This window comes from Orcinus orca, chromosome 16, assembly GCF_937001465.1.
Source record: "Orcinus orca chromosome 16, mOrcOrc1.1, whole genome shotgun sequence".
Taxonomy (NCBI): Eukaryota; Metazoa; Chordata; class Mammalia; order Artiodactyla; family Delphinidae; genus Orcinus; species Orcinus orca.
In genome coordinates this window covers 29,987,735-30,015,537 of record NC_064574.1, presented here as the reverse complement: position 1 = coordinate 30,015,537, position 27,803 = coordinate 29,987,735, and the positions used below count along the sequence as shown (strand labels likewise).

Below are 27,803 nucleotides of genomic sequence, written 5' to 3'. Positions count from 1 at the left end.
TGTTTGGGCTATCTGGGGTCTTTTGTGTTTCCATACAAATTTTAGAATTATTTTTTCTAGTTCTATGAGAAATGTCATTGGTATTTTGTCAGGAATTGCATTGAATCTGTAGATTGCACTGGGTAATATGGTCATTTTAACAGTATTAATTCTTCCAATCCATGGACATGGTGTATCTTTCCATCTGTCTGTGCAGTCTTCAATTTCTTTCATCAGTGATTTATAGTTTTCTGAGTACAGGTCTTTTACCTCCTTAGTTAGAAGTATTCCTAGGTATTTTATTCTTTTTGGTGTAATTGTAAATGGGCTTGTTTTATTAATTTCTCTCTTGCTGACAGTTCGTTTTTAGTGTATAGAAACGCAACAGATTTCTGAAATTGGGTGATATTTTTACCTTATGGGAAAACAGACCAAGGGGTTTAATGTGTGTGGATCAGGAGCTACTGCAACAGCTTCAGGAGATCATGGTATTCCAGAAGGGAGAGCAGGAAGTGCTGGGTGGCAGGAGAGGCTAGTTCATGGCAGGGGGCAGGCAGCTGGAAGACTTTCATTTTCTCTTGGCCTCTGGCTTCAGGGTTGGAGTGCCACTGCCTCCTCCCTCATGAACCTCCAGCATCAGTCCAGGGAGAACCTGAGCCCAGGACCATTTCTCCCCCAGTCCACACTGCATCCCTGGGTGCCTTCAGCCACCCCTGCCTGCATCCATCCACAGGACTGGGTAAGATGCTGACATGGACATTGGGTCCTACAGAGCTGTAAGGGTTTGAGATCCTCAGCTCCATGAAGTTCCCAGCATACTCTGCTATTTCATCAAAGCAGCTGAGGGTGGAGTGTGGATGGGAGAGAGGGATAGGGAGCACAGGGTCAAAGAGTGGGTCTGTGCCAGTAAGCAAGGCTTTGTGTTTTTCACTTTGGGTTTGAATGCCATTTGTGGGGCTCAATCAAATAAACTTGTAATGTTTTTGGCTTATCTAAAGCTCTATTCCAAACATCCTGGCTGATGACATTTATTTCAGCTTTGGGGACCCTTTGATTCAGCAGCCTCATCCACATTGACTTTTGGGTGGGGCTGTGCAGCTTGCTGCCCCATTGTCATAACATCCTTCCTCCTCCTGCATGGGGGAGAGTGAGCAGGAACCAAAGCACCATTCAGGTGGCTTGTTTCAATCCTGCCTCTCACTGCTTAGCCTCGTTGACAGGTAGGACAATGTGAGACACTCACTCTAGCCACCCTTACCCTGCCACCCACTGTTTGGGTGAGAGGATTCACTAACATGTGCCAGGGAGTCTTTTCATATCCCCTGATCTGGTCCACAGGGTCCTTTGTCCTTCCTATTCCAGAAAGCCATATCTCTGTCAGCACCCTATCCTCATTGCCAAAACTGTCAGGGTCTGGCATTTGAATTTACCCTGCTGATAAGTGAATAATTAGCCTCTTACTGTTTCATAGATGCTGGCCAAGATGAGACTCTAGTGACAGAGACAAAGGACTTTATTACACACGGCACATTAAGCAGCATAAGCATAATGTTTACATTGGCTCCCTTGCCCCCCCAAGTCCCACAGGGGCAGCATGGAGGGCCCCAGTAGATGCCATGCATACAATGGGTTTGTGTTGCATCTGAGGAACACTGAGCTTGGGGAACCCACCTGTTTTATAGCAGGAAATAAGCAAGCCTGCTTTTTATCCTAGAGGGAGGTATTACTTCATCCCTCAAGGTTGCTCACTACAAACACAAGCCTGAGAAATGGCAAAGAGCAGTTAGGACCCTGTATCCTTGGGATACCCAGGAAGACTGGGCAGGGACGCCAGGGCTCATGGCCGGTTGCCTCTCCTAGTAGTTCCTACTCCATGTCCATTTCCAGGCCACGCTCGTCTCTTTTTTAAAAGCTCCGTTTCTCAGTCCTGATCAGCAGTTTCTGCTGCCCTTCTCTAGTCTGCCCAGACTGGATCATGGCAGCAGAAACAAAGAAAAGAGAAACTCAAGCTCTTTTTTTTTTCCCCACACTGTGGCACGTGGGATCTTAGTTCCCCTACCAGGGATCATATCCACATCCCCTGCATTGGAGGCATGGAGTCTTAACCACTGGACCTCCAGGGAAGTCCCCCCAAGCTCTTTTAAGATCACAGATGCAAAAGACTTAAATAGATCTTAGCAGATCAAATACAGCAGTATACTTAAAGAATAATATATCATAACCAAGCTTTTCTAACATATAAGGATGGCTCAGCATTAAAGTTTATCAATATGTATTAACAGATGCAAGGATAAATTTCATTCATTCATTTAGCAGATACATATGGGCCCAGGGTTGACAAAAATGACAAAATTCCAGCCCTCAATGAACTTACATTCAAGTGAGAGACACAGACAGAAAACAAAGAAACAAATACATAATATGACATCTAGTAGTGACTGGTAAAACTGAGAAAATAAAGCTCCAGTGAAGTGATAGATATCAGCAGTTTCACATGGTTTCACCTAATATATATGTGGGAATTTAATATTTGACAAAAGTAGAAATTCTTATCTGGAGGAACAGATAAATGATACTGGGGCAATTAGCTAAACTTTCAGAAAAAATAAACGTAGGTATTTATATTTCACCTTTTATAAAACTACATTTCAGATAAATTAATGACCTAAACCAGAGAAACACACAAGACCATAATAGCATTAGAAAAAATATTGGAGAATATGCTTATCACCTTAAGGTACAGGAGGCCTTCTGAAATGAAAGCTAGAGCATTGGAGACAGACTGACACATTTCTTTCTGTATCATGTGGAAGGAGAGCAGAAGTGGTGTGTGCAACTGGCAGGAAGTGTCATTAAAGGGCTGGGGGCCTCTGCTCGCCCTCTTCCCTGTCTTCCTTCTTGCTGGGTGGAATGCATAAATGGTGCCTGGAGCTGGAATAACTGTCTTGAATCAACTTGGGAATGAAGACCTTGCAAGGTGGACCAACAGGATAATGAAGTCTGAATCTCTGACAGGATGGAGGCCAATCCAGCCCTGAACCAACTATCACTGAACTCTTATGTGAGCAAGAAATAAAGCCCTTTCTTGTTTGGGTTGTTGTTATGTTGTGCACTATCACTTTGCACCTGAATCTAATCCTAACTGATACACCTTCTCAGCCCTAGGTGAAAGATCATGATTGTTTGTGTAAGCCACTGGTTCTCAACTCTGGTTAACTTTTACAGTCATCCAGGGAGCTTTTAAAGAACACCAGTATCTCACCCCAGACCAATTACATCAACACCTCTGGTGGTAGGGTCCAGACATGGGTATTCTTAAAAAGCTCCCCTATGAGTCTAATATGCAGTCAGACTATGAAGAATTAGTTTAAGCCAATAAGGACAAACTTCTTCCCCTCCTTCCCAGTCTCCCTTGTAGTAGGAGAGGTCATGGACCTAGTTCTGGCCTGTGCTACCTAAGTGGAAATCCGCTGAGATTTTTTCTGGGATACTGTTTACATTTCTGATAAAAAGGAGCATATGTGGCTGTGACTGTTCTTTCTCCCCCTTTCTAGCTTTTTTTTTTTTTTTTTGCGGTACGCGGGCCTCTCACTGTTGTGGCCTCTCCCGTTGCGGAGCACAGGCTCCGGACGCGCAGGCTCAGTGGCCATGGCTCACGGGCCCAGCCGCTCCGCGGCATGTGGGATCTTCCCGGACCGGGGCACGAACCCATGTCCCTTGCATCGGCAGGTGGACTCTCAACCACTGCACCACCAGGGAAGCCCCCCTTTCTAGCTTTGAATCCAGAAGTGTTGTCCAGAGCCACAGCAACCATATATGGTGAGTATGAGGCACCAAGGATGAGGATACTAGACAATACACTAAGGCTGGCAGAGTGAAAATTTCGAGAGCCTGGATCTCAGGGTGCATCACCACACAACTAAACCAATCCCAGTAACTCCTTACCTTCAGAAAAGAAGTGAAAAAACCCAACAACCCTTATTTGTTTAATGGGTTTTCTGTTTATTGCAGCAGATCACATTCATAACAGAAACATGTACAGGTGTTTTGGATGCACTTTTGTAACATTTATCATGTGTACAAAAAAAATTGTACACGAATGTACACAGCAACATCGCTGGTAATAGCCCAGACTAGAAATCACCTAAGAATCCATTGATGTGAGAAAACCTCAATCAATTTAGTAAATTCACATTATATAATACTATGTAGCAAAGTAAAACAATAAGTCTGCTCATTTTCTAAAACATGGTATCTTAGATCTCTAAGACATGGTGCTGAGGGAAAAACGTAAATTATAAGACAGTAAGTATATAGAGTATGAAACCATTTATTCTGAAGCACACACCCATACACTAAAAACAATACTATATATTACTCCGTGCGTGTAAGGGGGTGTGCTTGCATATGGAAAACGTTTCGGGGGAGACAGCTAGCTGCCTATAGGGACAGGGCAAAAGGATTGGGGCTGTGGCTGGGGTGGTAAGAAACTTTGGCCTTATTTATAATTTATAAATTTTAAAAAAAGGAATGTAATCATTTATCTACTGTCCAATTAAAAATACTCAAGCAAAATTTTATATTAAAATTAACAAGAGGGGCTTCCCTGGTGGCTCAGTGGTTGAGAATCTGCCTGCTAATGCAGGGGACACGGGTTCGAGCCCTGGTCTGGGAGGATCCCACATGCCACGGAGCAACTAGGCCCGTGAGCCACAACTACTGAGCCTGTGCGTCTGGAGCCTGTGCTCTGCAACAAGAGAGGCCGCGATAGTGAAAGGCCTGCGCACCGCGATGAAGAGCGGCCCCCGCTTGCCACAACTAGAGAAAGCCCTCGCACAGAAACGAAGACCCAACACAGCAAAAATAAATAAATAAACTCCTATCCCCAACATCTTCTTAAAAAAAAAAAAAAAGGTAATAGTCTAAAATTAACAAGAAAAAAGAAGTTCTACTTTTTGGGGGCTCTTCCCACTGAAATCACCTTTCTCATTCTCTGCCATCTCTGACCTCTTGGTCTCTCCTGTTCATCAAGAGCAGGCCCCAGCTCCTGGATCCTAGCCTTTCTCCTGCCTCTGCCATGACACTATCCTAGGTGACTCCCACGGGGACACAGATGACCCAATGTAGGTCTGAGTCCTCTCTGCAGAGGTCTCCTTGAGCTCTCTTTGGGATCCACTCTCATAGTCCCATCTGGGACTCCTCTATCACTGGCATCTGCTCCATTTCCAAAACGGCTGGTGAAGACACCCTCCTTTCCTTCCATCTTACTTGCTCAGTGACTCCCACGAGCACTATTCTGACTATTTTGGGATCTTTGATCCTTTTCTCACCTTTCTATCCATTAGATCACTGTCTTCACTTCCCTCCCGATCCCATTTTGCCAACACCCTCAACTCTCTTGTACCTCTCTCTGGCAAAATACATCTTTAGATGAACCCAAGTGTTGGCTTTCTCCATGAAATCACACATAATCATATCATGGTAAATTCATGGTCACCATTCCAACGGTGTCCTTAGTATTGCTCATTAATCCCTCTCCATTTCTCTCAGCTCTAGAACTTGAACCAATCTTACTCACTACTCCTTACTGTACCTCATCTCCTCAAACATGCCTGCTCTCCTCACTGGGTCCCAGTGCACCATGGCCATTCTCACCTTCACAGAATAGTAGCTGCCTTCTCCAGTTCTTTTTTGCCAGCTGGTGCATCCAGTCCAACTGCTTCTGGTGTTAAGTCATTAACTGCTCATAGCTACCCCCTTCTCTGGGAGGGTTGTCCATGGTCAATGGAGCCTCCAAGAGCCAGAGATGCCTGGAAGATTAGCCCATGCAGGGCTGAAGCAGAGTTACTAAGCCTTGCCTCAAATTGGGACAACCCTGAGACATCATTCCTGCTCCAGGGCTCCCCAGAACAAGCTGAGGTAGACTCCAGCTGAGGCTACATCTTGCTGAGCTCCATCCCCTGCCCTCTTCTTAGGAAAGGATTCTAAATGCACAAACCAAAACAAATAGGATTACAAATAAAACTCATTACACTGATAATAATAATGCAACCTTGTAATACAGTGCTATTTGTGCTGCTTTATTAGTGCATTAAATAACAAAATCTAGCATTAGGTCAAATAATGTCAAAGTAGAGATCAGAGTAAAGGATATTTCAGGATATCTGCCACAACTGAAATGCGGTATGAATTATAATTTCTATTAGTGACAAAGTCAAGGGTACTAAAGGTAGCACTACAATTTCACTCTACATTCATAATGATAGGAAATACTAAATTTCAGTTAGAGTTTAGTGAGAATAAAGATGTGATTTTTTTTGATTTTCCCCTTCCAAGTTCATGGTACTGGTTTCTATTCATGGACACCTGGAGCTCTGGTTAGGACCCCATTCTGGACAATTTATAGGCCTAGGAAACTGACATTCAATTCATCCAGCCTCATACTGAACACTCATATATGCTTCATAACAGTTAGAAGGGACAAGATGGTTTAACCTACCTCACCTGCCCAAGAGTCTGGTTAAGGAACTTTTCAAGGGTCCTGACTGAACTTCCCTATTCTCAGGTAGTATCAGCGAGAGATGCCTTAATAGGGACTCGAAGTCCAGGAGAACTCACCAAACTCACCAGAAGAACACAATGGCCTTAGACAGTGATGGTCACATTTCCTTGGCCTGAATCAACTGGCATCCTTCATCAATTCCTTTCACCCTTTTGACAACCACATGGTGTTATACCAATTAGCAGATGTTGTTTGTCAGGCTGGGCTCAGATCTGTGCAGAATTTAGGGATGGAAATAATGTTGTAGTTGCCCTCAAGAAAATTAATATTTTCTGGGATGAAAAATAGATTATCAGAAATTAGACCAAGATGGCACTCTCTTCTTTCCCACCCTAAATTTCCTAAAGTAACAGAAAATATAGTTTTTAAAGTGTAAATCTCCCACTTTTTCTCCATTAGAAAGAGTAACATTTGGGGCTTCCCTGGTGGCGCAGTGGTTGAGAGTCCACTTGCCAATGCAGGGGACACGGGTTCGTGCCCCGGTTCGGGAAGATCCCACATGCCGCGGAGTGGCTGGGCCTGTGAGCCATGGCCACTGAGCCTGCGCGTCCGGAGCCTGTGCTCTGCAACGGGAGAGGCTGCAACAGTAAGAGGCCCGCGTACCACACACACACAAAAAAGAAAGAGTAACATTTGGAAGAGAAAAATGGTGGTGGATGGCAATAGCAGTGTGGAACCGGGAACTAGGGAGTCTAAGGAGGCAAGATGGTGTGAATGTTTTCTGGTTTTGATTCTGGAGATGGAGGAGTATGTCATATTAATATTATACATTGATAAATTATTCAATTAGCTACAATATTAACAGCTTTTTCAGGTGTTCAAGCACTTTTCATGTGTTCAGGTTTCTTACGCATTTATTATCTAATTTAAATCTTTTCACCCAACAGTAGAGAATGTCCTTCCTAAAGGAATGCAGAAAAGAGACACAAAGCTTGTGCTTGATCCCCAGGATTAGAACCACTGCATTCTTTCCCTTGGGCTGGGAGAATGCTCTGCACCTTTTTGGATGGATTAGGTATACAAATCACCTAGTTAGTGGTTCGTAAATCTGTGTGTATCACCTGGGGGAGCCTGTTAGACATGTATTTTCTGGGGCCCCAATTCTGAGATTTGGATTCAGCAAGTCTGGGGTGACACTCGTAAGTCTGCACTTTTAACAAGTGCCCCTGGTCCACTTGTCATCTGTTTTAGCCATGTCGTTTGTAAACAGCATGTGACTGGAAATTTAAAAATAGGTCTTAAATTCCCTTTTAGTCACACTTACAAGCTTGTAATTTCTGTCTCCAATTACGATCCTGCTCAGAGGAGTTCAGGCCTAGGATACACTATTAGGGAAACAACTGTCAGAGCAAAGAACAAGCCCACCTAGGAAAAAACAACAAGGAAACTTGATTAATACAGAGTAACCGGGCAGGCTAGGAGACTGAAGAAGCCAGACACACACACCTTCTCCCATGGATTGTGTGGCGTTCATTAATGCCTTTAGTGTCGGACATACGATTGTTCAGTGAGAATTGATTAAAAGAATAACAAATACGTGGACACATAAACATTAAGAAAAGACAGATTCTCCAGTATTGTTTTTCAACTTGTTATTAAACTTGTTTGATAAAATGAAACCTCATATTCGCCTTTAATGTTATTTTGAAGTTTCAACATAAATACGGTGTCTGAAAATAAAGCAATAGACAAGGCGGCGCTGTGCAGCATCACGGTCCAAGGGAAGTGGTGAGTAGAAATGGATGAAGGCGGAGGAAGAAGAAGCGGAGGAAGAAGAACGGGTGGGAGGTTTCGGCTGGAGAAAATGAGCTTACCTCCCAGCATCAGTCCCGGACCGGAAATAGGGGCGCCGGGCCGCGCCGGCTTCCGGCGTCATTTAGCCGCGACTTCCTGTGGAGAGCATGGCGGCCCTTGGAGGTGTCCGCTGGGTGACCCGAGTGAGGCCCGGGGCATGCTGGGGTAGGCGGGAGGGCGGCGGGTTTGTACCGGGCTCACCGAAGTATTCGGGGCGCGAGGCTCCCAGATCCGACCTCAAAGGTTTATGTGACTGTCGTAGACGCTGGTCGCCGCCCCGAATCCCGGGGCATGGAGGAGCCTGGGTACCTCGGCCGTAGCGCAAGCCGCCTCGCGGAGCCAGGTAAGTGCAAGTCCGGCTCCGGTCTGGCCCACGCCCCGACCCCTCCTCTCCTGGCCTACCCCAAGACTCCTGCCCCAGCCCCAGCTCTAGCTCTGCTGACCCCGCTCGCAGGGCGAAGACATGAGGGTGGAGGGCGCCTTTCCCGTGACTATGCTACCGGGAGACGGCGTGGGGCCTGAGCTGATGCACGCTGTCAAGGAGGTGTTCAAGGTGAGTGGCCTGGGGGAGTCAGCCAGCAGGGGCGATGGCCTGGGTTGGAAAGGACTTACTCGATTCTGACCCTGCGATTTTTGACACCTGCCCCTGAAGGCTGCCTCTGTCCCAGTGGAGTTCCAGGAGCATCACCTGAGCGAGGTGCAGAATATGGCATCTGAGGAGAAGCTGGAGCAGGTGCTGAGTTCCATGAAGGAGAACAAGGTGGCCATCATTGGTATGCGTGCCTCCTTGCTACCCCACCCATGTTAGTTAAAATCAAACGAATAAATGTTCATTAATCTTACCTCAGCACACACATAATACATTAATTCTCCCAACCTCCCATCACTGGATTGGTGGCCATCAGTGGGAACCCAGTTGGAAACCCAGGAATTGAGAGATCGTCTGCCTGTCATGCTGTCTATGCAGGAAGGCTCCATGAGTTTGTAGTCTGTCATGGGGCTACATTATGGGTCACCAAGTCTTGTTAACTGTGTTTCTAGAATGCCATTTCTAGCTGCTGCTTTTCTTTTGTCTTCCCTTCTGCTTTCCTACTGTAATCACCTCATTAGATTTTTTGGCTTTCCGTTCTGTCCCTATAGTCCATCCTCTACAGCTCTTTTCTTGGAAAAACCAGCGTGACTCTCAGGCCCAGCCTTAGTGTAGGAGGGTAAGCTGTTTATGAGCTGACCCTCAGCTTTTCTGCCTTTGTTTCTACAACACTTGTTGTGTGCTTTGGTCACACCAGACTATATTAGTTTCCAAATACATGTACTGTCTTGACTTTTGCTGTTTCTTCTGCCACAGTGTTCTCCTTTTGGTGCCACCTGTCAGAATGTTCCTCACTCACTGTATTAGTTTCCTAGGGCTGCCATAACAAATTACCACAAACCTGGTGCCTTAAAATAACAGAAATGTATTCCTTCCCAGTTCTGGAGGCCAGAATCCTGAAATTAAGGTGTAGGCAGAGCTCCTTCTGAAGACTTGGGTAGAATCCTTCCTTGCCTCTTCCAGCTGTTGGTGGCTCCTGGCAGCTGCTGGCATTCCTTGGTGTTTCTTGGCTTCTGGATACATCAGTTCAGTCTCTGTCTCTGTCTTGATATGGTTTTCTCTACTCTGTGTCTGTGTATCTGTTTCTTTTTCTTTTCTTGTATAAGGATTTGTCATGGGGTTTAGGACCTACTTGGATCCAGTGTGATTCCATCTCAAGATCCTTAACTTATTATATCTGCAGACGCTGTTTTCCCAAATAAGGTCACATTTACAGGTTCTGGGGGTTAGGACATGGGCATATCATTTGGGTGGTTCACTATTCAACCTAGTACACTCACTCAACCTAAGGTCTGGCTGAAGTGCCAGCTGTTCTATGATACTTCCTGATGTTACCAGAGGGAATTTCTTCTCTGTGCTCCTGTGCGTGTTGGTAATACCTCTCCCATGGTATTTATCATTTCTTTCATATTAACTGTCTTCCTCCAATGCATTGTTTGCCCCTTGAGGACAGGAATTTGTGTTGTGTTTTTTGGTTGATATCCCTAGTGCCTGACACATGATATTCAATAAGTGCTGGTTGAAAAGATGTCAAATACATAGACATAGAAACATCAAGAAAGGTCATGGATCCCCTAGATTGTTTCTCAACCTATTAAACCCAGGCTCCTTTTTTTTTTTGGAATTTATTTATTTATTTATTTATTTTGGCTGCACTGGTGCAGCACACGGGATCTTTAGGTGCAGCACACGGGATCTTTAGTTGTGGCATGCATGTGGGATCTAGTTCCCCGACCAGGGATCGAACCTGGGCCCCCTGCATTGGGAGTGCAGAGTCTTACCCACTGGACCACCAGGGAAGTCCCGAAACCCAGGCTCTTTGATAACATGAGAAAATTCTTTTCTGTCCTTTTAGGTCATTTTGAAGTTTCAACATAAATTAAATTTGGTGACTAGAAATGAAACAGTGGGCAAAATGTTTCTGGTTTTAACTACATTATTTTCCTTTGCCCTGTGCCTCCAGAGGCATTTAATGTCACTCATTTGGGAGTGGGAGATGGGAGTCCGGGGGGGATCACTGAGGGGATTGGACACCAATGTGGGTTCCCTTGGGCTTGGCCTGTGCCTAACCACCCCCCCTCCCACCTCAACTTTGTTTATGCAGGAAAGATCCACACCCCGATGGAGTATAAGGGGGAACTAGCCTCCTACGATATGCGACTGAGGTAGGTGGTGGGAGGTCATGGGTGAGTGGGGTACTGGGGCACCAGGCACAGTGCTCATGGCTCTGCCCCATCCCCAGGCGTAAGTTGGACTTGTTTGCCAACGTAGTCCATGTGAAGTCACTTCCTGGGTACAAGACCCGACACAACAATCTAGATTTGGTGATTATTCGAGAGCAGACAGAAGGGGAGTACAGCTCTCTGGAACACGAGGTGAGGCCCTAGAAATCGCAGAGGGCAGGGGTGAAGGGGGGAGAGAGGCACAGCTCCTTCCCTTTTTTCTAGTGTCACCCAGCTGCTTCTCTCTTACGCAGAGTGCGAGGGGCGTGATTGAGTGCCTGAAGATTGTCACTCGAACCAAATCTCAGCGGATCGCAAAGTTCGCCTTTGACTATGCCACTAAGAAGGGGCGGGGCAAGGTCACAGCTGTCCACAAGGCCAATATCATGTGAGGGACGTGGCTTTGCATGGGGTAGGTTCATGGGAAGGTAGCTCCCTGCACTCTATCGGCTGAATGTTCCCTTTGGTCCATGGACAGGAAACTGGGGGATGGGTTGTTCCTGCAGTGCTGTGAGGAAGTTGCTGAACTGTACCCCAAGATCAAGTTTGAGACAATGATCATAGACAACTGCTGCATGCAGGTGAGGCCCTTCCGGTGTCTCCATTCTCAATGCTGAGCAAGGCAGGGAATAGGATTTACGTCTCCTCCATGCCCACATTTTGCCCCCAGCTGGTGCAGAATCCTTACCAGTTTGATGTGCTGGTGATGCCCAACCTCTATGGGAACATTATTGACAATCTGGCTGCTGGCCTGGTTGGGGGAGCTGGTGTGGTCCCTGGTGAGAGCTACAGTGCAGAGTATGCAGTCTTTGAGACGGTGAGTGAAGTCACCACCTCCCTCAGCCCTCTCTGTGCCCTTCTTCTGACCTCAGGTCCCCTTGATAGCTCTCCCCCAGTGCATCCCCCTCCTAAGTGACCCTGGCCTGCTTCTGTCCTCCCAACCCTTACATCTTCTCGGTGTTCCTGGCTTGACCTTTCATTCTAATGCCCTTCCCTGACCTCAGCTTCTGCAGAATGTCTGCCCCCAGTGACTCTGGCCTGCTCCTCTTTCCACAGGGTGCCCGGCATCCATTTGCCCAGGCGGTGGGCAGGAATATAGCCAACCCCACAGCCATGCTGTTGTCAGCTTCCAACATGCTGCGGCATCTCAAGTAGGTCACTGTCAGCCCGGGGAGGCAGCTGGCTGTTGTTCGGGGAGCACAGGTGGGGAAATCAGGGGGATGATGTGGGGAGAATCTCAGTTTCTTTCTGTCCACATTGACAGTCTCGAGCATCATTCCAACACGATTGCAGATGCGGTGAAGAAGGTGATCAAAGTCGGCAAGGTGAGTTTAGAAAGGCTGTGGGGTTTAGGGTCTCGGCAGGACTTTCTGGGGAACCTGAGTTGGGGCCTCCTTTCCCTCCAGGTCCCAAGAGCCTCTGCTCTCTGCTTTTCCCCCAGTCCTGTCAGGGCTGTTCATTTCCCTTCTCTTGGCTGTTTCATCCTCTTGATCTCTCCTTTGCTTCCTAGTTCCCATCTGCTATTCCCTCTTTCCTGCTCCATCCATTGGCACTTTAATTGGCCATCTTAATGCAGAACTTGCAGCTTCCTATCGAAGGGGAGATGGAGGAGCAGAGGGAGATAGCTGGCAGGATGAGGCACCAGTGCCACTTCCTCCACACCTGGAAGCCCATCATCTGCCATTCCCCTGCCAGTCATCTGTGCTTCCACCTGGTCTTCTCTATTTCCCCCGAGGCATCCTTCTCCTGTCTCCAATCTGCATTTCCCTTCTCACTCATGCTCAGCTTCCCACCCTCGCCCAGGCCACAGCAGAACTCGGAACAGTGGCTCTGGCCCTCAAAAGACAGGAATGGATGGGTCCATGCTCTTCCAAACCTGGCCACCTCCTTGCATCTCTGCTGCATTGTCTTCTTTTTCTGGCCTTGTCACCCTCTTTGGATTCCATTTCCATCATACTTCCCTGCCTTCATGGGCTCTCTTTTCTTCCCCACGGCTGTTGCCGGTGGTGGCTGTAGGTGCGGACTCGAGACATGGGCGGCTACAGCACCACAACCGACTTCATCAAGTCTGTCATCGGCCACCTGCACCCCTATGGGGGCTAGAGCCCTTTATTCCCTCCAGCCTCACAAGGACCGTACACCTCCCTTCAGTACAGTGGACCAGAGAAGTGCCCTAAACCTGTAGACCATTATCACCTTCTGGGCAGAGCCTAGGTTGTCTGGGGCTGGCTTCCTTAGGGAACTTAGGTGGTGGGGGGTTAGGGATGGGGCCCAGGCCACAGAGGTGATGACAGTTCTCCCCCACAGGTTCGAACTTCTCACATGGGTGGTTATGCCATCTGCCAAGACTTCACTGAGGCGGTCATTGGTGCCCTGTCCAACCCATAGGTCCCACCATGTAAGGTGTCCAATAAAACATATGACATGATACGACTCGTGAATTTGTTTTTATTTTTATTGGGCTATAGGGGATGGGCTGGGAAATATCTCTGTAAGTTATGCCCTACTAGGGAAATGTCCATTCTAATTTTCCTGGGATAGCTTTCGGAGCTTTTTCTTTTTCTTGGAGCTGCTGTTCTTGCTGGCAGCAGCCTCTTCAGGTCCACTGCTAAGAGGCTCCTCCTTGGAAGAGAATTTCCTCTTTTTCTTGGGGACCCTCTTGTTTCCTGACTCTTCAGGGTCACTATCTGGTTCCTCTTTGGGGAATGATTTCTTCCTCTTGGTAAGACTTCCACTGCCAGCTGTCTCTTCAAGATCACTAACCAGCTCCTCCTTGGGAAAAGATTTCTTTTTTTTGGGTTTGGAGGAGACAGATGGGTCTTCCATTCCATTCTCCTGAGGAGCCTCCTGGGGCTTTTGCTTTTTCTTCTTTTTGGGTCTTTCACTTGTCTCCTGATGGCAGAAAGGGAAAAATGGGCATGAAAGAGTGTCATCCATTGTATGAACACGTGCACACACCCCGTTAGAATTCCAGCTGTTAAGTACCCAGGGCAGAAAGACTGGTGGATAGAAATGGTGTTAAAATTGTCCAGTGTTTCTGGGATGATTTTTAAATTGTATGGCTCTAACTCTGGAAATGCATGTCAAAGGTGACACCCCCCCCCCCGCCCCCCGGCCAATCACTTAGAAGGTAGGGAGAATACACAATTATCTAAGCCCAGTAAGACCACCACCACCCACGACCCGGCCAATCACTTAAAATGTAGGGAGAATACACAATTATCTAAGCCCAATAAGTAATTTACAGAAAGCCCTACCATGCTGGTTGCAAAAGAATCATGACACCAAGTTCCAGAGTGGACCCTGAAACATTGGCGGACTGGGCACAACGACAATCCCAGGGAGAATGATTCTAACATAGCACACTGGAGCCCTCCCTGCCCTCAACCCCCAGTATGAAATGCTACCATTTCTAGATATGTCTGGGAACAAGCAGAGCAGGAATTTACACTACCCACAGTTGAGGACTCCTGGGAAGCAGCCAAGGACAGAACACACTAGCCCAGTGAACAGGTGTTGCTACAAACCAGCGCTCTGGGCTCTTGAGCGAGTTCTCTCAGCACCTATCTCCTTCCTATAGAATCAAGAGGTAGTTTTAGAGGTTTCAGATCCTTATTTCAGTCCAAAAGCCTGTATTCCAGACCTTGACTTGAGGTGGCATATCCTCTGTTCTGCTGTTTTCTGTCCTATGGCTTAAGATCTTCACCCAGGGGTAAGGGCTGTCTACTACTGACCTCACATTCCTCCAGGGTACTACTGCTGTTTTCTGAAGACGCCAGGGCAATCGCAGCCAGCCTTTTCTTTTCCTTCTTCAAGCGTTTCTTCTCCTGTTTCTCCAGCTTTCTAGTAATCTCAGCAGCCGCTTCCTCTGCCTGGCCAAAGAAAAGTGCTGAGAAGGCTTGAAGACCTCTGGTTCCCCAGGTCTCTCTCTTGGCTTTATTGGATCAGGCTCATTAAATCAGTTTTATGCCTCCACTCTACATGGTCAGGCTAAGACAGTTCATCAACTCCAACAGCCAGCTCTGGTTCTCCCCACCTGACCTGACCCAAACTGACCTGAACCATTGCCTCCTTCATGACATCCAGATTCTTTCGTGGAATCTCTCCAGTCTCATAGAAGGACAGCCGCTCCTCAACTTGTTCTCGAAGCTTCTCCCCAAATACACTGGTTGGTACCTCTGGATATGCATGTAAGTAAACATAGCACGTCAGTCTCTAAAGGGACAAACTACTCACCACCCCCAGTATTCCCTCTACCCTCAGCTTCACTCAGACCCAAAGTTATCAACACTCACTAGGTGAACTGCTGTTGACGAAAAATACTGCCATCATTGTAGAAGCTGCTAGGGTAGTCAGCCTCCCTCCCTCCCAACTGCCAACTTCCCCACCCATACCAGAGAAGCAATCGATTCGTGAGGCAATACTGCATTTGTTTGCCAGGTATCGGGAGATGCGGCCTTTGTTCTTGGCAGCTGCTCGGCCAATGAAGGTAGAGTGGAAAATGAGTCCATATTTTGGGGTGTTACCCCTTGTCTTCAGGGCTCTGGGAGAAGAATATTCAGTGGAGAGTTTTAAGATCAGAAATTTCAACCGCGTTAGCTAAGGCAGCGCCTCCCTTCCCCTCTTCCCTGTTTCCAGGTAAGCCTCAGGCTGGGATGGGTCTCTACCCCACCTCATGCCAAGCCACCACTCCCAGAGGCAGAGGGAAGGCATCCAATGTCGCTGACCTGGAAAGTTGGTCCCTGTGCTGGGCCCAGGGAATCACTCAGACACCAGGACTGGCCATCACCCCCATAGCAGAGGCCTGTACAGGTCAGGGAGCCCTGGGCAACCATCACCGTGATCCCCAAACAAGCAGTGGGCACCAGAAGTGGCACCTGAGTGTGGGCAGGTGCCCTCACTGGTACCTGAACAGGGCCTTTTCAGCCCCAAGGATCTGCACTGTGGATGCTGGATACTTGGCCAGATTGGTGAGACTGCCAGCGTGAGCAATGAGACGTGCACCTACCTGGAGAAGGATTCAAGGAATTAGAGAAGCTGGGATTGCCAACCTACCAACTGCATAATCCTGCTTCACCTCCTCCCCATCAAGTACAACTGAGGAAGATATGATGGGTCAGGACATACAGCAATACAAATATACATGGTAATTCCTTAATCCCCCATTTTTTGGTTCCCATGACGCACCGCTTCCCCAATTAGGGCGGATAGGCTGGGGGCTACTTGGCTCATCTTGGATCGCAGGTAAGTGTGTAGGCTTTGGCGGTACTCTGACAAAGACACCACACGACTGGAGAAGCTCTCGATGTTTATCAAGTCAATGGCTGATATGTCCATGCCTAAGGGACATCAAGTATGAATGCAGGAGCCCAGTATTCAGAGCCCTGTACCTTATTTTGGCTGCCAGGCTCTATACTGACCCATGGAGGACCGCGAGGCATCCAGAATAGCCTTAGCCTTGGCTGCATCCATTGTCAGCTCCTCCAGCTTCTCCAACTTTTCTTCATTCAGCTCCCTTCGGTTTCCAATGAACTGAGCAAGGCGGCAGTATGTAGCATTGTCATTGATGATCTTTACCAGCTCAGGAAAGTGATATCCATACCACTCCCTGCAAAGAGCCACAATCACTCCATGGCCCAGCTGCCATGTCTCAAAGCTATAGCCTCAGCCCTCTCCAGATCTACTCTTTGCCTGGAGGAAACTGGAACAAATCAGATCCAAAACCTCAACTCCATGTCCCCCCATTCACAATACAGACCAGGCAAAGGGCCTGGGCTGAGGTGTATATGAGGTGCGTTTACTCTGCCTCCTCTTTCTATACAGTCAGTGTAAGAACACAGCCTGTGGTAAGCACCAGGAGGCCCAGCTCCACCCCACGCGGTTCTACCCACAGGAGCCAGTCCTGATTTCAAGATTCAAAATTAGCTAAACCACAGACCCAAGACCTTGTTTCTAAGGGGTCACCCCTGCACTTTACCTGACACGCATGGAGAAGGTATTGATGTCCTTATCCAGCTGGTCCAGGAGGCTAATGGACTGGATAATCATATTGTCCACTCGGTTCACATTAAACTTAACTTTGGCACGAGAATAGCTGTGTCCCAGCCCCAGTTGGGCTTTACAAGCAGACAGATCAGTCAGACCCTTCACCAGGTTGTGGAAGTGCAGACGGACTCCTGGAGGAGGGCAACACTGTGAGCAAGGAAGGGCTGAGCTAGCTCCTGCACCCACGGGCACCAGCCAAGCAGGAGGGCTTCCAAAAAGCAACCTTAAGCCTAATGAGTTTCTAGACACCCCCACCCAGAATTCAAAAATGTCAATAGATGGTCTCACCTCGAAGGATCTCGGCTATGACACCTCCAGTCTGGCAGTTGTACCCTAACTCCTCTTGTATAGCAGCACCTATCTTGGGGTCCCCAACCCCCAGGAGCACTTTCTTCTTTTTGGATGGTAGGTGAGTCTCCAAGAGCAGGCGGAGGTCCTCATGAACAACACCTCAGGGCAAAGAACAGAGATCCCACTAACATGCTGAAGGATGCTTAAATTATAAAAAGGAATCCTGTCCCCTCAACTGATCACTGACAGACTGATCTTACGTTGGTCTTGCAGAGCATGCTAGGATGGTGTGCCTAGAGCCCTCCCCTTCAGGCTTTGCTCAGAGACATGGAGACATCAGTGATTATACTCAGGGGATTGACAGACTCAGGTCATCACTGCAAAGCCTGCATCAACCATGGGAGGAACACGACTCGGGCCCAATAACGTAAGTATAAAATACATTACTGACAGCTTAAAAAACACCCTGGAGCACAACAGGAGCATTTAGTACTGGATTTACCTTCTGGGACCAAACCTCTTTCTCTTGGCTTTTGGTATCAAAATCAATTGAACAAAGTAGCAGAAAACCACATTTGATTGGGTCTAGTATTATACCAGTCCCCCCACCCCAGCCAGATTTCATTTAGGAATCATTTATCACTACAGTGCCCACAAGAAATAAGGCCTACATCCTAGAGTGTGCAATTTAAAAGGTTAACAGTAGCAGGCTTATCTCCCTAAAATATTTAGTGGCAAACTCACCTTCAGACACAGCGTTGGCATTTTCCAAGGCAACCTGGGACGAGGAAAAGGGACAAAATGCCACGAGACGAACGATGTTGTGGAACTTGCCCAGGTTCAGCACGCACTCCTCCACCTGGGGGAGAGAAAGACGATGAGTAGTTTCCTTCCCTCCCTCTTGCCTCTAGGGCGCAGTAAAGCAGCTGCAGGTCTGGACCAACCGAACACTTTAAAAATGAACGGATCACGGGCCCTAAATCCCGGTTCCGCTTCATCGGTACGGGGTGGAGTCCGGGAGATTTACTTTCTTATATTTTTGCATTTTTCATATAGTTTTATTTGCTCTTTACGCAAATATGAAAATCTGCATTTTGTAGAGAGTGCACACAAATTCGAATGCGGGAGACTTAAATGCTTCTAACACGATTCTAATCACGAATGCAGGTAGGCACCCCCTGTTCTTGAGCTGTAGCGCACAGCGCACCCCCCAACGCGCGGCCGGCCACGTGGGAGCGCGCGGTGCATGCTGGGGCCCGCGCTGCCCGAGGGGCTGCGGCGCGGCCGGGAGAGCCCACCGCGTCCACTCACCTGCGGTAGCAGCAGGCTTATCTCCTCTACTTCCTTCAGCGCCAGCAGCGCGTAGCCAACCGCATGCTCGAAGAGCACGTGCAGCAGCACCTGGAAAAGGAGCCGGGGCGCGAGCGTCAGCGCGGCCCCCGCGTTCGCCTGGCTTCGCTCCCCGGGCAGGCCCGGGCCCCGGCCAGAACCCAGGCCCAAACCATGGCCTCCGCCTCGCCGGCAACCCGCAACCACTCCTCACCATGGCGCTCGCTCCTGGCCCAGCTCGCACTGCGGCGAGCGGGTTCTGGAGCGCAGAACCAGGCTCCGGAGGCCGCGCCCCCGCGTCGTCGGCCAATCAGAGGCCGGGGACTGTACCTTTCCGCGCCTTCGGAGGGGGTTCGCCGGAGTGGTACGGCCCGCAGGGCTGGGGCGCGAGTGCGCTTTTTCCGGCCTCGGCTGAGGCTTGGTTGCTGGGGACGCGCGGGGCCGAGGGGGCAAAACGGTTTGGAATGGCTCTTTTCCGGATAACTGTCCAATCCCTCATGTTTTCATCCTGTAAATTACGGGCAGCAGAGCTCTGTGGAATCCGGGCTGGAGGCCCCCGCGCGGGCCGCGGCGATCCTTCCGGGCAGAAACTATTGCGGAGCCCACTGTCCTCAGCGCCGGGGATCTCTGGACCCAGGCGACCTCATGACCCCTTTCGGCCCCGCCGGGCACTGGGGACGACCCTGTTTGGAGCCCCGGGTCCGCGCGCCCTCCCGTCCTTACCGGGACGGAAGCGGGGCCTGGGGTGCGCTGGCGCAGACCCTGAGGCATCGTGATTCCTAGTGGCTGGCTTCGTGCTTTTAAATTGTTTTTTATTTCTTCTTAAAAATAAGGGCGTCAGGCGCTGAAGTAAGAAAGAACGATGATCCCACCTCTTCCTAGGTCGGTTTCTCGTTCCCTGCTTCTGCAGAACCCTGCTCCTTTTGCGGGGCCACGTGTCGCTCGCCCTAGTGCACGGCCCTAAATTCTTAACACCCGGTTAGCTCCGAGTGAACTGGAGCTGCTTCCGTGTCCTCGGGGCAGCTTTTGGGCACTCGGGCGACTATTTTGAAATTACTTTTGCTTTAATAATTAATATTAGAGTTATAAATCCAAATCCTGGTTACCCCAAAGTGGTATATATGCTGGTAAATTTAAAAGTAAGTCATCTTACGGGGATTTTTTTATAACTTAAATTCCCACAGCTAACGTGCATTTATAATTTTAAGGTATTTTCTTAAGCAATGCAGTTATTTGACAAGATCCAATTACTGAGCTCACTCTTTTTTTGTAATTATTTATTTTGTCTATTTATTTTTGGCTGCATTGCGTCTGTGTTGCTGCGCACGGGCTTTCTCTAGTTGCAGAGAGCGGGGGCTACTCTTCGCGGTGCGTGGGCTTCTCATTGCGGTGGCTGCTCTTGTGGAGCATGGGCTCTGGCGTGCAGGCTTCAGTAGTTGTGGCACAAGGGCTCAGTAGTTGTGGCTCACGGGCTCTAGAGTGCAGGCTCAGTAGTTGTGGCGCATGGGCTTAGTTGCTCCGTGGCATGTGAGATCTTCCCAGGCCAGGGATCGAACCTGTGTCCCTTGCATTGGCAGGAGATTCTTAACCACGGCACCACCAGGGAAGTCCCTGAGCTCACTCTTAAAACCCAATAAACTTTACTTAATCTTAAATCTTAAAATCGCATAGTCTCAATATTGCTTGCAAATGTGCTTGAATTTTGTTACATGTATCCACTTACAGTCATGAGTCTGAATCAGTCACTCCATCTCACATTTTAAAATGGAATTGCAAAATTAATCTATTACATCAGAATATTAAATTCTCTTAAACATTATAATTACCAAATTAAATAGAAGTTTCCAAAATGTAATGGAAGGGCTTCCCTGGTGGCGCAGTGGTTAAGACTCAGCCTGCCAACGCAGGGGACACAGGTTTGAGCCCTGGTCGGGGAAGATCCCACATGCCATGGAGCAGCTTAGCCCCCGTGCGCCAGAACTACTGAGCCTGCGCTCTAGAGCCTGTGAGCCACAACTACTGAGCCCACATGCCATAACTACTGAAGCCCACGTACTTAGAGCCCATGCTCCAGAACAAGAGAAGCCACCACAGTGAGAAGCCCGCGCATTGCAACGAACAGTGGCCCCTGCTCGCTGCAACTAGAGAAAGCAGTTCGCAGCAATGAAGACCCAATGCAGCCAAAAATAAATAAATTTAAAAAAATGTAATGGAAAATGTTAATGCTATGACTGATTTACTTCGTACTTCTGTACTTAATCCTAAATATTCCTGGGGTTACAGGTGCTTATCTACTAAGGTAGGGGGTTTCAAAGGAGAAGTTGAAATGGGATTGCAGAATTAATTTAGACATTCTTGGCCAGCATGAAAAAAGTAGGATGAAAGAATATATGAAATAATAATACATCACATAGAGTAAGGAATATTGATTTATAAAACTTTTGTCTCAAACATACATATGTATACATGTAAATATACACATATACATGTATATACAAATATATATACCATATATATAAGTTATATAAATGCACACTTCTGTGGATTAAATACAGAAAGCCTGAGAGTCACTGAGCTGAAAGTTAACCAGAGTCATACTTTGACTTAGAGAGTCATACTTTGCTAACTTAGAGAGGTGGCTGAAGAAAAGTGCACTTCCACTAGTGAGGAAGAAAAGTGCACTTCCACTAGTGAGGCAGAAAAGCTTTTGATTAGATGGGGACATGGTATAAACAGTAAGAATATTTCTTTGGCTTCTTTACCTCCCTCTACTAAACTATCTTCCCTGGTACTTCATAATCCTGACCTCCATGGGCATCTCTGTAGCATGTGATGTCAAAGAACATATCTCCCTTGCCTTTGGGCTGTTTGTTAGGTTCACCAAATTTGGGGATGATTTTTAAGCAGCAGTGAATATGAATGAGTCAGCAAACCTGGGTTCAGATCCCAGCTCTGCTACTTACAAAGTGACCTTATGTTAATTGCCCAACCTTCCTGAGTTTTCATTTCTTTTGCAGAATGAAGATGGAGGATTCATTCATCCTGTCAACAAACATTTTACTGAACATAGGCCAGGTGTGACAGAGGTGTGGTAGCTAGTATGTGACACAGATGTGGTACCTGGCATGTAGTAGGAACGAATGTTAGTGGACTTTCATCTTGTTCTTTTGTCCCCCTTATCAATAAATAGTGATACATTTTTTTATCACAATATTTCATTTTACCTATTCTCAGTTGAGTCTCAGTTCTCCCATCACTTCCCATAAAATCTACTAAAACCCCATTTTTTATACACCCAGCTGCTCTGATTCATTTCTATCATGTTAGCCATTAACTTGCACATGTAGACAGAACACCTCTAAACATTTGTTTCACACAGGAAACAGTTTTGCATTTCATTTTTCAACTTCCAGTGGCAGTAGATGGACAGTTTACTGATTAAATGTTGTTGGAACCTGTAAAATATGTTCAGTGTGTAAACTTGCCAGTTACTGTTATCTCAGTTGTTTCAGGTTTAAACGGGGTTGCTAAGAATCCTTCAGATTTCCTCTCTTCTTCAGGTCTTTTCAAAATTGCACTAGGGGGCTTTCCTGGTGGCGCAGTGGTTGAGAGTCTGCCTGCCGATGCAGGGGACACGGGTTCGTGCCCCGGTCCGGGAAGATCCCACATGCCGCAGAGCAGCTGGGCCCGTAAGCCATGGCCACTGAGCCTGCGCGTCTGGAGCCTGTGCTCCGCAACGGGAGAGGCCACAACAGTGAGAGGCCCGCGTACGGCAAAAAAAAAAAAAAAAAAATTGCACTAGGGTTTATGGGAGCATTCTCATACCCTAGTTGCAGGGGAAAAGGGGGGCTCAGTTCTCTGTGCTCAGGATCTCTGTGTCTCAGTTCTCTGTGCTCAGGATCTGGTGCTGTGTCTTGGGACCCCATCAATCCCTGCTATAAAATGGCTGCTTTGGACTGGCCCCTGGACCTGTGTACTTTGTCCTCTGAGACACACTGATCTCAGCCAGGTGCTTGAAATCTCTGAGCTCTGGGTCTCCTTATGTCAGGCCTCTACTGGTTCCATGCCATGTGGCACCAGTGTATTTCCTCACTGAGGCAGGCGTGGTCTTTGGGATCATCTGCCTGCCACTCGTAGGCTGAGAGGACCAGGCTCATTACCAGAGGAACTTTTATCCTAACCTTTCCCTCATGAATGCTCTATAAGCTTTCCTGTGTTGCACTGACCATTGCATTGGGGTGAGTGTGGGACCTCTAGAGCGAGGTCAGTAAACCATGACCCTGGGACCAAATCTGGCCTGTGGCTTGTTTTTGTAGGGCCTAAGAGCTAAGAATGATTTTCACATTTTTAAAGGGTTATAAAAAGAAAATTGTGACAGAGACTATATGTGGCCCACAAAGTCTAAAATATTTATTATCTGACCATTTATGCAAAAGGATTGCCAGTTCCTGTTCTTGAGGTATGCGGCTTCATCTGTGCCATGTTCGGGGAGCATGGCAGAAGTGAACAGATATGATATTTGTAGAAATGAAAAACTCGTTGAAATTTAAAAGAAATGCATCGATTCATTAGCAAATTAGGCATGGCTTAAGAAAGTATTAGTGAACTGGAAGATCTAACCAAATAATTTATCCAGAACGCTACAAAGAGAGATAAAGAGGTGAAAGGGCGATTAGGAGATATAGAATGTGGAATGAGAGAATCTAGCTTCTGTTCTGCCCAGAAAGCAGAAAGGATAAATAGGAGTGTATTAGTGAGGGTTCTCCAGAGAAACAGAAGCAATAGGATATAGCTATAGATACAGATATAGATATAAATATAGATAAGAGATTTATTATAGGAATTGGCTCACATGGTTATGGAGGCCGAGAAGTTCCTTGGTCTGCAGGCTGCAAGCTGGATGATGTAATTCAGTTTGAGCCAGAAGGCCTGAGAATGGGGGTGGAGGCAGCTGATGTTACAGACCCAGGTCTGATACTGAAAGCCTGAGAACCCAGAGTGCCAATGTCTAAGGGGAGGAGGAAATGGATGTCTCAGCTCAAGCTGAGATGGAACTAATGTGCCCTTTCTTCACCTTTTGGCTCTGTTCTGGTGCTCAGCGGATTGGAGGATGACCACCCACGTTTGGGAGGGCCATCTGCTTTACTCAGTTCAATTCAGATGCTAATCTCTTCCAGGAGCACCCTCACAAACACACCCAGATATAGTGTTTTACCAGCTATCTGGGCATCCCTCAGCCCAGTCAAGTGTACAACATAAAATTAACCATCACCAGGAAGAACAATATTTGAAGAGCTGGTGGATGCAGTTTCCCCAGAACTGATGAAAAGCATGGATCCAAAGGTGCAGGAATGCATCTCAAGCAGGATAAATAAAAAGAAATCCAGGCTTTCACCCATTGTAATAAACCAGCAAAACACCAAGAACAAAGAGGTCTTGAAAGCATATTTTAAATTATTAATTCAAATTTATAATGGCCACAGATTATTCAGGATTTCTACTTTCTTGGACCATTTTTGTTATAGTTTTCTGGGAATTTGTTCATTTCATCTGTGCTTTCACATTTTATAGTATAGATTTGAATTGGAGAATTTTTTATGTTTTCTGCATCATCTGTAGTTGTGATTTTTTTTATCCTTAATATTTATTTTTACTTTCTTTCCATCAGTCTTGTCAGAAAGTTTTTAATCTTATTACCATTTCAAACAATGAACTTTTGATTTTGTTGATTCTCTCTATTGTCTGCTTATTTTCTTTTAAATTAGTTTTTGCTCTTATATTTATTATTTCCTTTCTTCTACTTGTTTGGCTTTATTTTGCTGTTCTCTGTTTCATTTCTTAATATGAATGTTGGTTCATTGGTTTAAACTTTTCTCCTTCAATATGCATTTCCCTCTAAGTACTTCTTTAACCGTATTCCGCAAATTTTGGCGTGCAATACTTTCATTATAATTCAATTCCAAATTTATTCTAGTTTCCATTATGATAGCTTCTATGACCCACACATTGTTTAGATGGGTGTTAAAGGTTGAAGTCTGCCTTGGTTTCCATTGCTGCTTTCTAAGCATTATTTCCTCCTCTTTCTCTTAGAAAATCCCCAGCCACCCATCACTGCCTGGTAGCATCCAATTTTGCACTGGAAAGGACACTACTTACTTTTTGGATGAGGAGGCAAGATGCTATTGATCAAAACAGTTTTGGGGTGCCACAAGCTGTTGCATTTCCTCACCTCAGATTTACTATCCTGATTGCATTGTTCCAGCTTCTGTCAATGTCAGACTAGTTCTTTAAGTTGCCAGTGTGGCCCTGACAGCTGGCATCATTTTATGTGTGTGAGGCCCAGGCGACTCATTTTAGTCTGCCGACACTTCACAGACAGGAAGATTGAACTGGTGGGGGTGGTGGGAGGGTGAGCAGAGAAATGAGCCCAAAGCTGCATCTATTCATCTTCTCAGAACCCAGACTAAGCAATGTAATTCAGCTGGTCTTTTTTGGGCCCCTGAGAACATAGGTATGTTTTGAGCTAGCAGGCACCTTGGAGACCATATGATCTAACATCTTCTTTTGTGGATGAGGAATCAGCTATAACTGTTAATGTTCAAGAAGCTACAGAATCAATTTTTCCATTCACCAAAAAAAAAAAGGTGGGGGGGAACTTCTCTGGTGGTCCAGTGGCTAAGACTCCACACTCCCAATGCAGGGGGCCCTGGTTTGATCACTGGTCAGGGAACTAGATCCCACATGATGCGCCTAGGAGTTTGCATGCCGCAGCTGAGGATCCTGCATACCACAGCTGAGGATCCCACATACTGCAACTAAAAGATCCCACATGTCACAAGGAAGATCCTGCACACAGCAACAGAGATCTGCGTGCCGCAACTAAAACCCGACGCAGACAAATAAATAAATAAATACTAAAAAAAAAGTGAGTGTGAAGGTACTGTAAGTGTACTTAAAAAAAAAGAGGTTTTGTGTGCCTATTGCATGCCAAGTATCTTTTTAGGTGCTGAGGGTACAGTTGTAAACAAAACCAAGTCCCTGCCACCATGGAGTTTACACCCTAGGGGAGACAGAAAATCAAGTAAATACGTAGGACATCAGGCTTTGGTACGTGTTAAAGAATGTTGCATTGTTTTATAGAGGTCATTGGTGAAGAGGCGACATTTTGAGTAGAGAGCTTAAGCGGATAAACCATGAAGAGATCTGGGAGGATAATAAAAGCAGTAGTAGTACTAACCCATGACCTCTTCCTTCAGAGACTTCACTGAAGACTTCATCCTCAAGTGCTAAGATGTTTCACCGTGGGAGGCTGACCAGGGTTCCTGAGGAAGATTTCAGGGTCAGGAGGGAATTTAGGTATTCACAGAAGAATGTGTAAGTCATTTGGAGATGGAGGGTGGAAAGAGAGTGGAGGCAAGAGGTGTAAGATCCATTCTGGTCAGTAGTTGGACAAAAGACTAAAGGATCTAGCATGTAAGATCCAGGATGTAAGAAGCCTTGAATGAAGGCCAGGATGAGTGGCTTGGGTCTGGTGAGACTGTTACTCTCCATAAAGCAGTGTTTGATTGGAGATTAGTTTGGAGGTGACGTACAAGACAGATTTCTCACCAAGTTCCAGCTGAGAAAATGTCCTGCACGGGCAGCAGGTCTGAAGCGTGCTCCAGGCTCAGCTTTAAAAAGCCACATGGCGGGTCTTCCCTGGTGGCGCAGTGGTTGAGAGTCCGCCTGCCAATGCAGGGGACATGGGTTAGTGCCCCGGTCCGGGAAGATCCCACATGCCGCGGAGCAGCTGGGCCCGTGAGCCATGGCCGCTGAGCATGTGCGTCCGGAGTCTGTGCTCCGCAACGGGAGAGGCCATTGGGAAGGATAATACACTATAGCATCTCTTCCTCTTTTCTTTTGCCCAGCCTTTGGCTCACTGTGTCATTTTGGTATAAATTAACACAGAGTTTTTACTCTGGGCAACACTAATGGGGATCTATGGAAATGAATGTGCTATTTAAGTTCCAGGGACCAGGGAGAGTTTCAGGAAAGGACATTGCATGAAACAACCACAGGATGGCGGCACTTCACACTCACTTCGTGAATTTTTCACATCAAATTTCAAAGGCTTCTAGCGATTCCTAGGCCAAAGAAACCCTGCAACATTCTTTGGTAATGAGTTACACATATATGCAACATTTCCTCACAAAGACTCAGAAGAATGGGAAGCCTTCTAGGACGATCATTTAGGAGTACAGGGTAAAAGTTTTGATCAGTCATTGCTGCTTGTGTTCATAACCTGAGCCTGAGGATGTTTGATCTTATAATAATATGTGATAATATCTGTTATTTATGGAGCGCTTAGCCTAATGCTTGGCACTTAGTCTTACATGTGTCTGCTTGTTGAATCTTCACAACAGAGTTTGGAAGTTGGGTTTATATGGTTAATTCTCCAGACACAGTCAGTGATAGAGAGATCTGTATGATCTACATACCTCATCTGCCTGACTATGATGCTGGGCCTTTCTTTACATTTTCCAAACTAATACTGCATTGAAGAATAAATTATGTGGCACAATACTACAGACAGCTGTCTTTAATAGAAATCTTCAGCACTCAAAACCAATCCCAATTTACAGAATTGGATGGCACGCATACACCTGGTGATTTTGCCCTTGAAGATTGAATTTCAGTTTTTGTTCCCTAGGAACCAAAAAGGATAAAGTCCATATGCACCTGTCCTTAGGTTTTAAAGGTATCCCTTGGAAACAGCACATGAGATATAAAAATATCCATCTGATGATCTTTGTCTGCTGTCTGGAGGGTTTAGTCCATTTGCATTTATTTTGATTCCTGATATATTTTGATTTATTTATATTTATATGCTTTGTATTTTTTGTGCTGTTTTTGTTTCTTTGCTCCTCCCTCCCCCCTTTTTTCTTGGAGGCACTAGTAACCTAAGATCACTTTATATTTTTATTTTTTTAGTAGCTAATGTTCTTTATTATTT

At 46.7% G+C, this 27,803-nt stretch overlaps 2 protein-coding genes, 1 long non-coding RNA gene and 6 other non-coding genes across 12 annotated transcripts; 1 reads left to right on the top strand and 8 right to left on the bottom strand.

Annotated features, from left to right (window-relative positions):
* Positions 1-3,622: 3,622 nt before the first annotated feature.
* On the bottom strand, positions 3,623-8,381 carry LOC125961383 (uncharacterized). 2 transcript variants are annotated; one of them, XR_007472054.1, is made up of 3 exons: positions 8,356-8,381; positions 7,806-7,906; positions 3,623-6,813 (listed from the first exon to the last, which is right to left on the bottom strand). It is a non-coding gene; the product is annotated as an uncharacterized LOC125961383 (long non-coding RNA). The 2 variants fall into 2 exon arrangements; XR_007472053.1 differs by having other exon boundaries at positions 3,623-6,753.
* Positions 8,382-8,385: 4 nt separating this feature from the next.
* Positions 8,386-13,574, top strand: IDH3B (isocitrate dehydrogenase (NAD(+)) 3 non-catalytic subunit beta). 3 transcript variants are annotated; one of them, XR_004479778.2, is made up of 13 exons: positions 8,391-8,478; positions 8,598-8,678; positions 8,790-8,888; positions 8,988-9,108; positions 11,029-11,089; positions 11,167-11,299; positions 11,401-11,534; positions 11,625-11,727; positions 11,817-11,963; positions 12,203-12,297; positions 12,411-12,471; positions 13,163-13,360; positions 13,454-13,574. XR_004479778.2 is itself a non-coding variant. In XM_049699090.1 (12 exons), exons 1-12 carry the CDS (start codon positions 8,443-8,445, stop codon positions 13,532-13,534), a joined length of 1,152 nt encoding a protein of 383 aa, XP_049555047.1. In that variant the 5' UTR covers positions 8,386-8,442; the 3' UTR covers positions 13,535-13,574. The 3 variants fall into 3 exon arrangements, 2 of the variants coding, with proteins under 2 accessions (XP_049555047.1, XP_004285379.1); XM_049699090.1 differs by lacking the exon at positions 13,163-13,360 and having other exon boundaries at positions 8,386-8,478; XM_004285331.3 differs by having other exon boundaries at positions 13,163-13,574.
* Positions 10,651-10,723, bottom strand: TRNAG-CCC (transfer RNA glycine (anticodon CCC)). The gene has a single exon. It is a non-coding gene; the product is annotated as a tRNA-Gly (tRNA).
* A 3-nt stretch (positions 13,575-13,577) lies between the features above and the next one.
* On the bottom strand, positions 13,578-19,154 carry NOP56 (NOP56 ribonucleoprotein). The gene is made up of 12 exons (XM_033415827.2): positions 19,026-19,154; positions 18,794-18,883; positions 18,227-18,341; positions 17,480-17,641; positions 17,124-17,322; positions 16,567-16,754; positions 16,334-16,485; positions 16,054-16,154; positions 15,541-15,689; positions 15,203-15,324; positions 14,881-15,018; positions 13,578-14,038 (listed from the first exon to the last, which is right to left on the bottom strand). The coding sequence occupies exons 1-12, from the start codon at positions 19,026-19,028 to the stop codon at positions 13,670-13,672; spliced, it is 1,788 nt and encodes a 595-aa protein (XP_033271718.1). The 5' UTR covers positions 19,029-19,154; the 3' UTR covers positions 13,578-13,669.
* Positions 15,088-15,158, bottom strand: LOC117198584 (small nucleolar RNA SNORD57). The gene has a single exon (XR_004479782.1). It is a non-coding gene; the product is annotated as a small nucleolar RNA SNORD57 (small nucleolar RNA).
* Positions 15,412-15,483, bottom strand: LOC117198585 (small nucleolar RNA SNORD56). Its single transcript, XR_004479783.1, has one exon. It is a non-coding gene; the product is annotated as a small nucleolar RNA SNORD56 (small nucleolar RNA).
* On the bottom strand, positions 15,906-15,991 carry LOC117198581 (small nucleolar RNA SNORD86). Its single transcript, XR_004479779.1, has one exon. It is a non-coding gene; the product is annotated as a small nucleolar RNA SNORD86 (small nucleolar RNA).
* LOC117198586 (small nucleolar RNA SNORA51) lies at positions 16,878-17,009 on the bottom strand. The gene has a single exon (XR_004479784.1). It is a non-coding gene; the product is annotated as a small nucleolar RNA SNORA51 (small nucleolar RNA).
* On the bottom strand, positions 17,798-17,865 carry LOC117198582 (small nucleolar RNA SNORD110). The gene has a single exon (XR_004479780.1). It is a non-coding gene; the product is annotated as a small nucleolar RNA SNORD110 (small nucleolar RNA).
* Positions 19,155-27,803: the final 8,649 nt, after the last annotated feature.

What these genes read in the sequence shown, in the direction of transcription:
- NOP56 (XM_033415827.2), bottom strand. An exon ending in TGCCAACGCTGTGTCTGAAG is followed by an intron (nt 17,642 to 18,226) that starts GTGAGTTTGCCA and finishes CTTTGCCCTGAG; the next exon opens with GTGTTGTTCATGAGGACCTC. An exon ending in CCGCCCTAATTGGGGAAGCG is followed by an intron (nt 16,155 to 16,333) that starts GTGCGTCATGGG and finishes ATCCTTCTCCAG; the next exon opens with GTAGGTGCACGTCTCATTGC.
- IDH3B (XM_004285331.3), top strand. Translation starts at nt 8,443, where the DNA reads ATGGCGGCCCTTGGAGGTGTCCGCTGGGTGACCCGA. An exon ending in AAGCCGCCTCGCGGAGCCAG is followed by an intron (nt 8,679 to 8,789) that starts GTAAGTGCAAGT and finishes CCCCGCTCGCAG; the next exon opens with GGCGAAGACATGAGGGTGGA. An exon ending in TAGACAACTGCTGCATGCAG is followed by an intron (nt 11,728 to 11,816) that starts GTGAGGCCCTTC and finishes TTTTGCCCCCAG; the next exon opens with CTGGTGCAGAATCCTTACCA.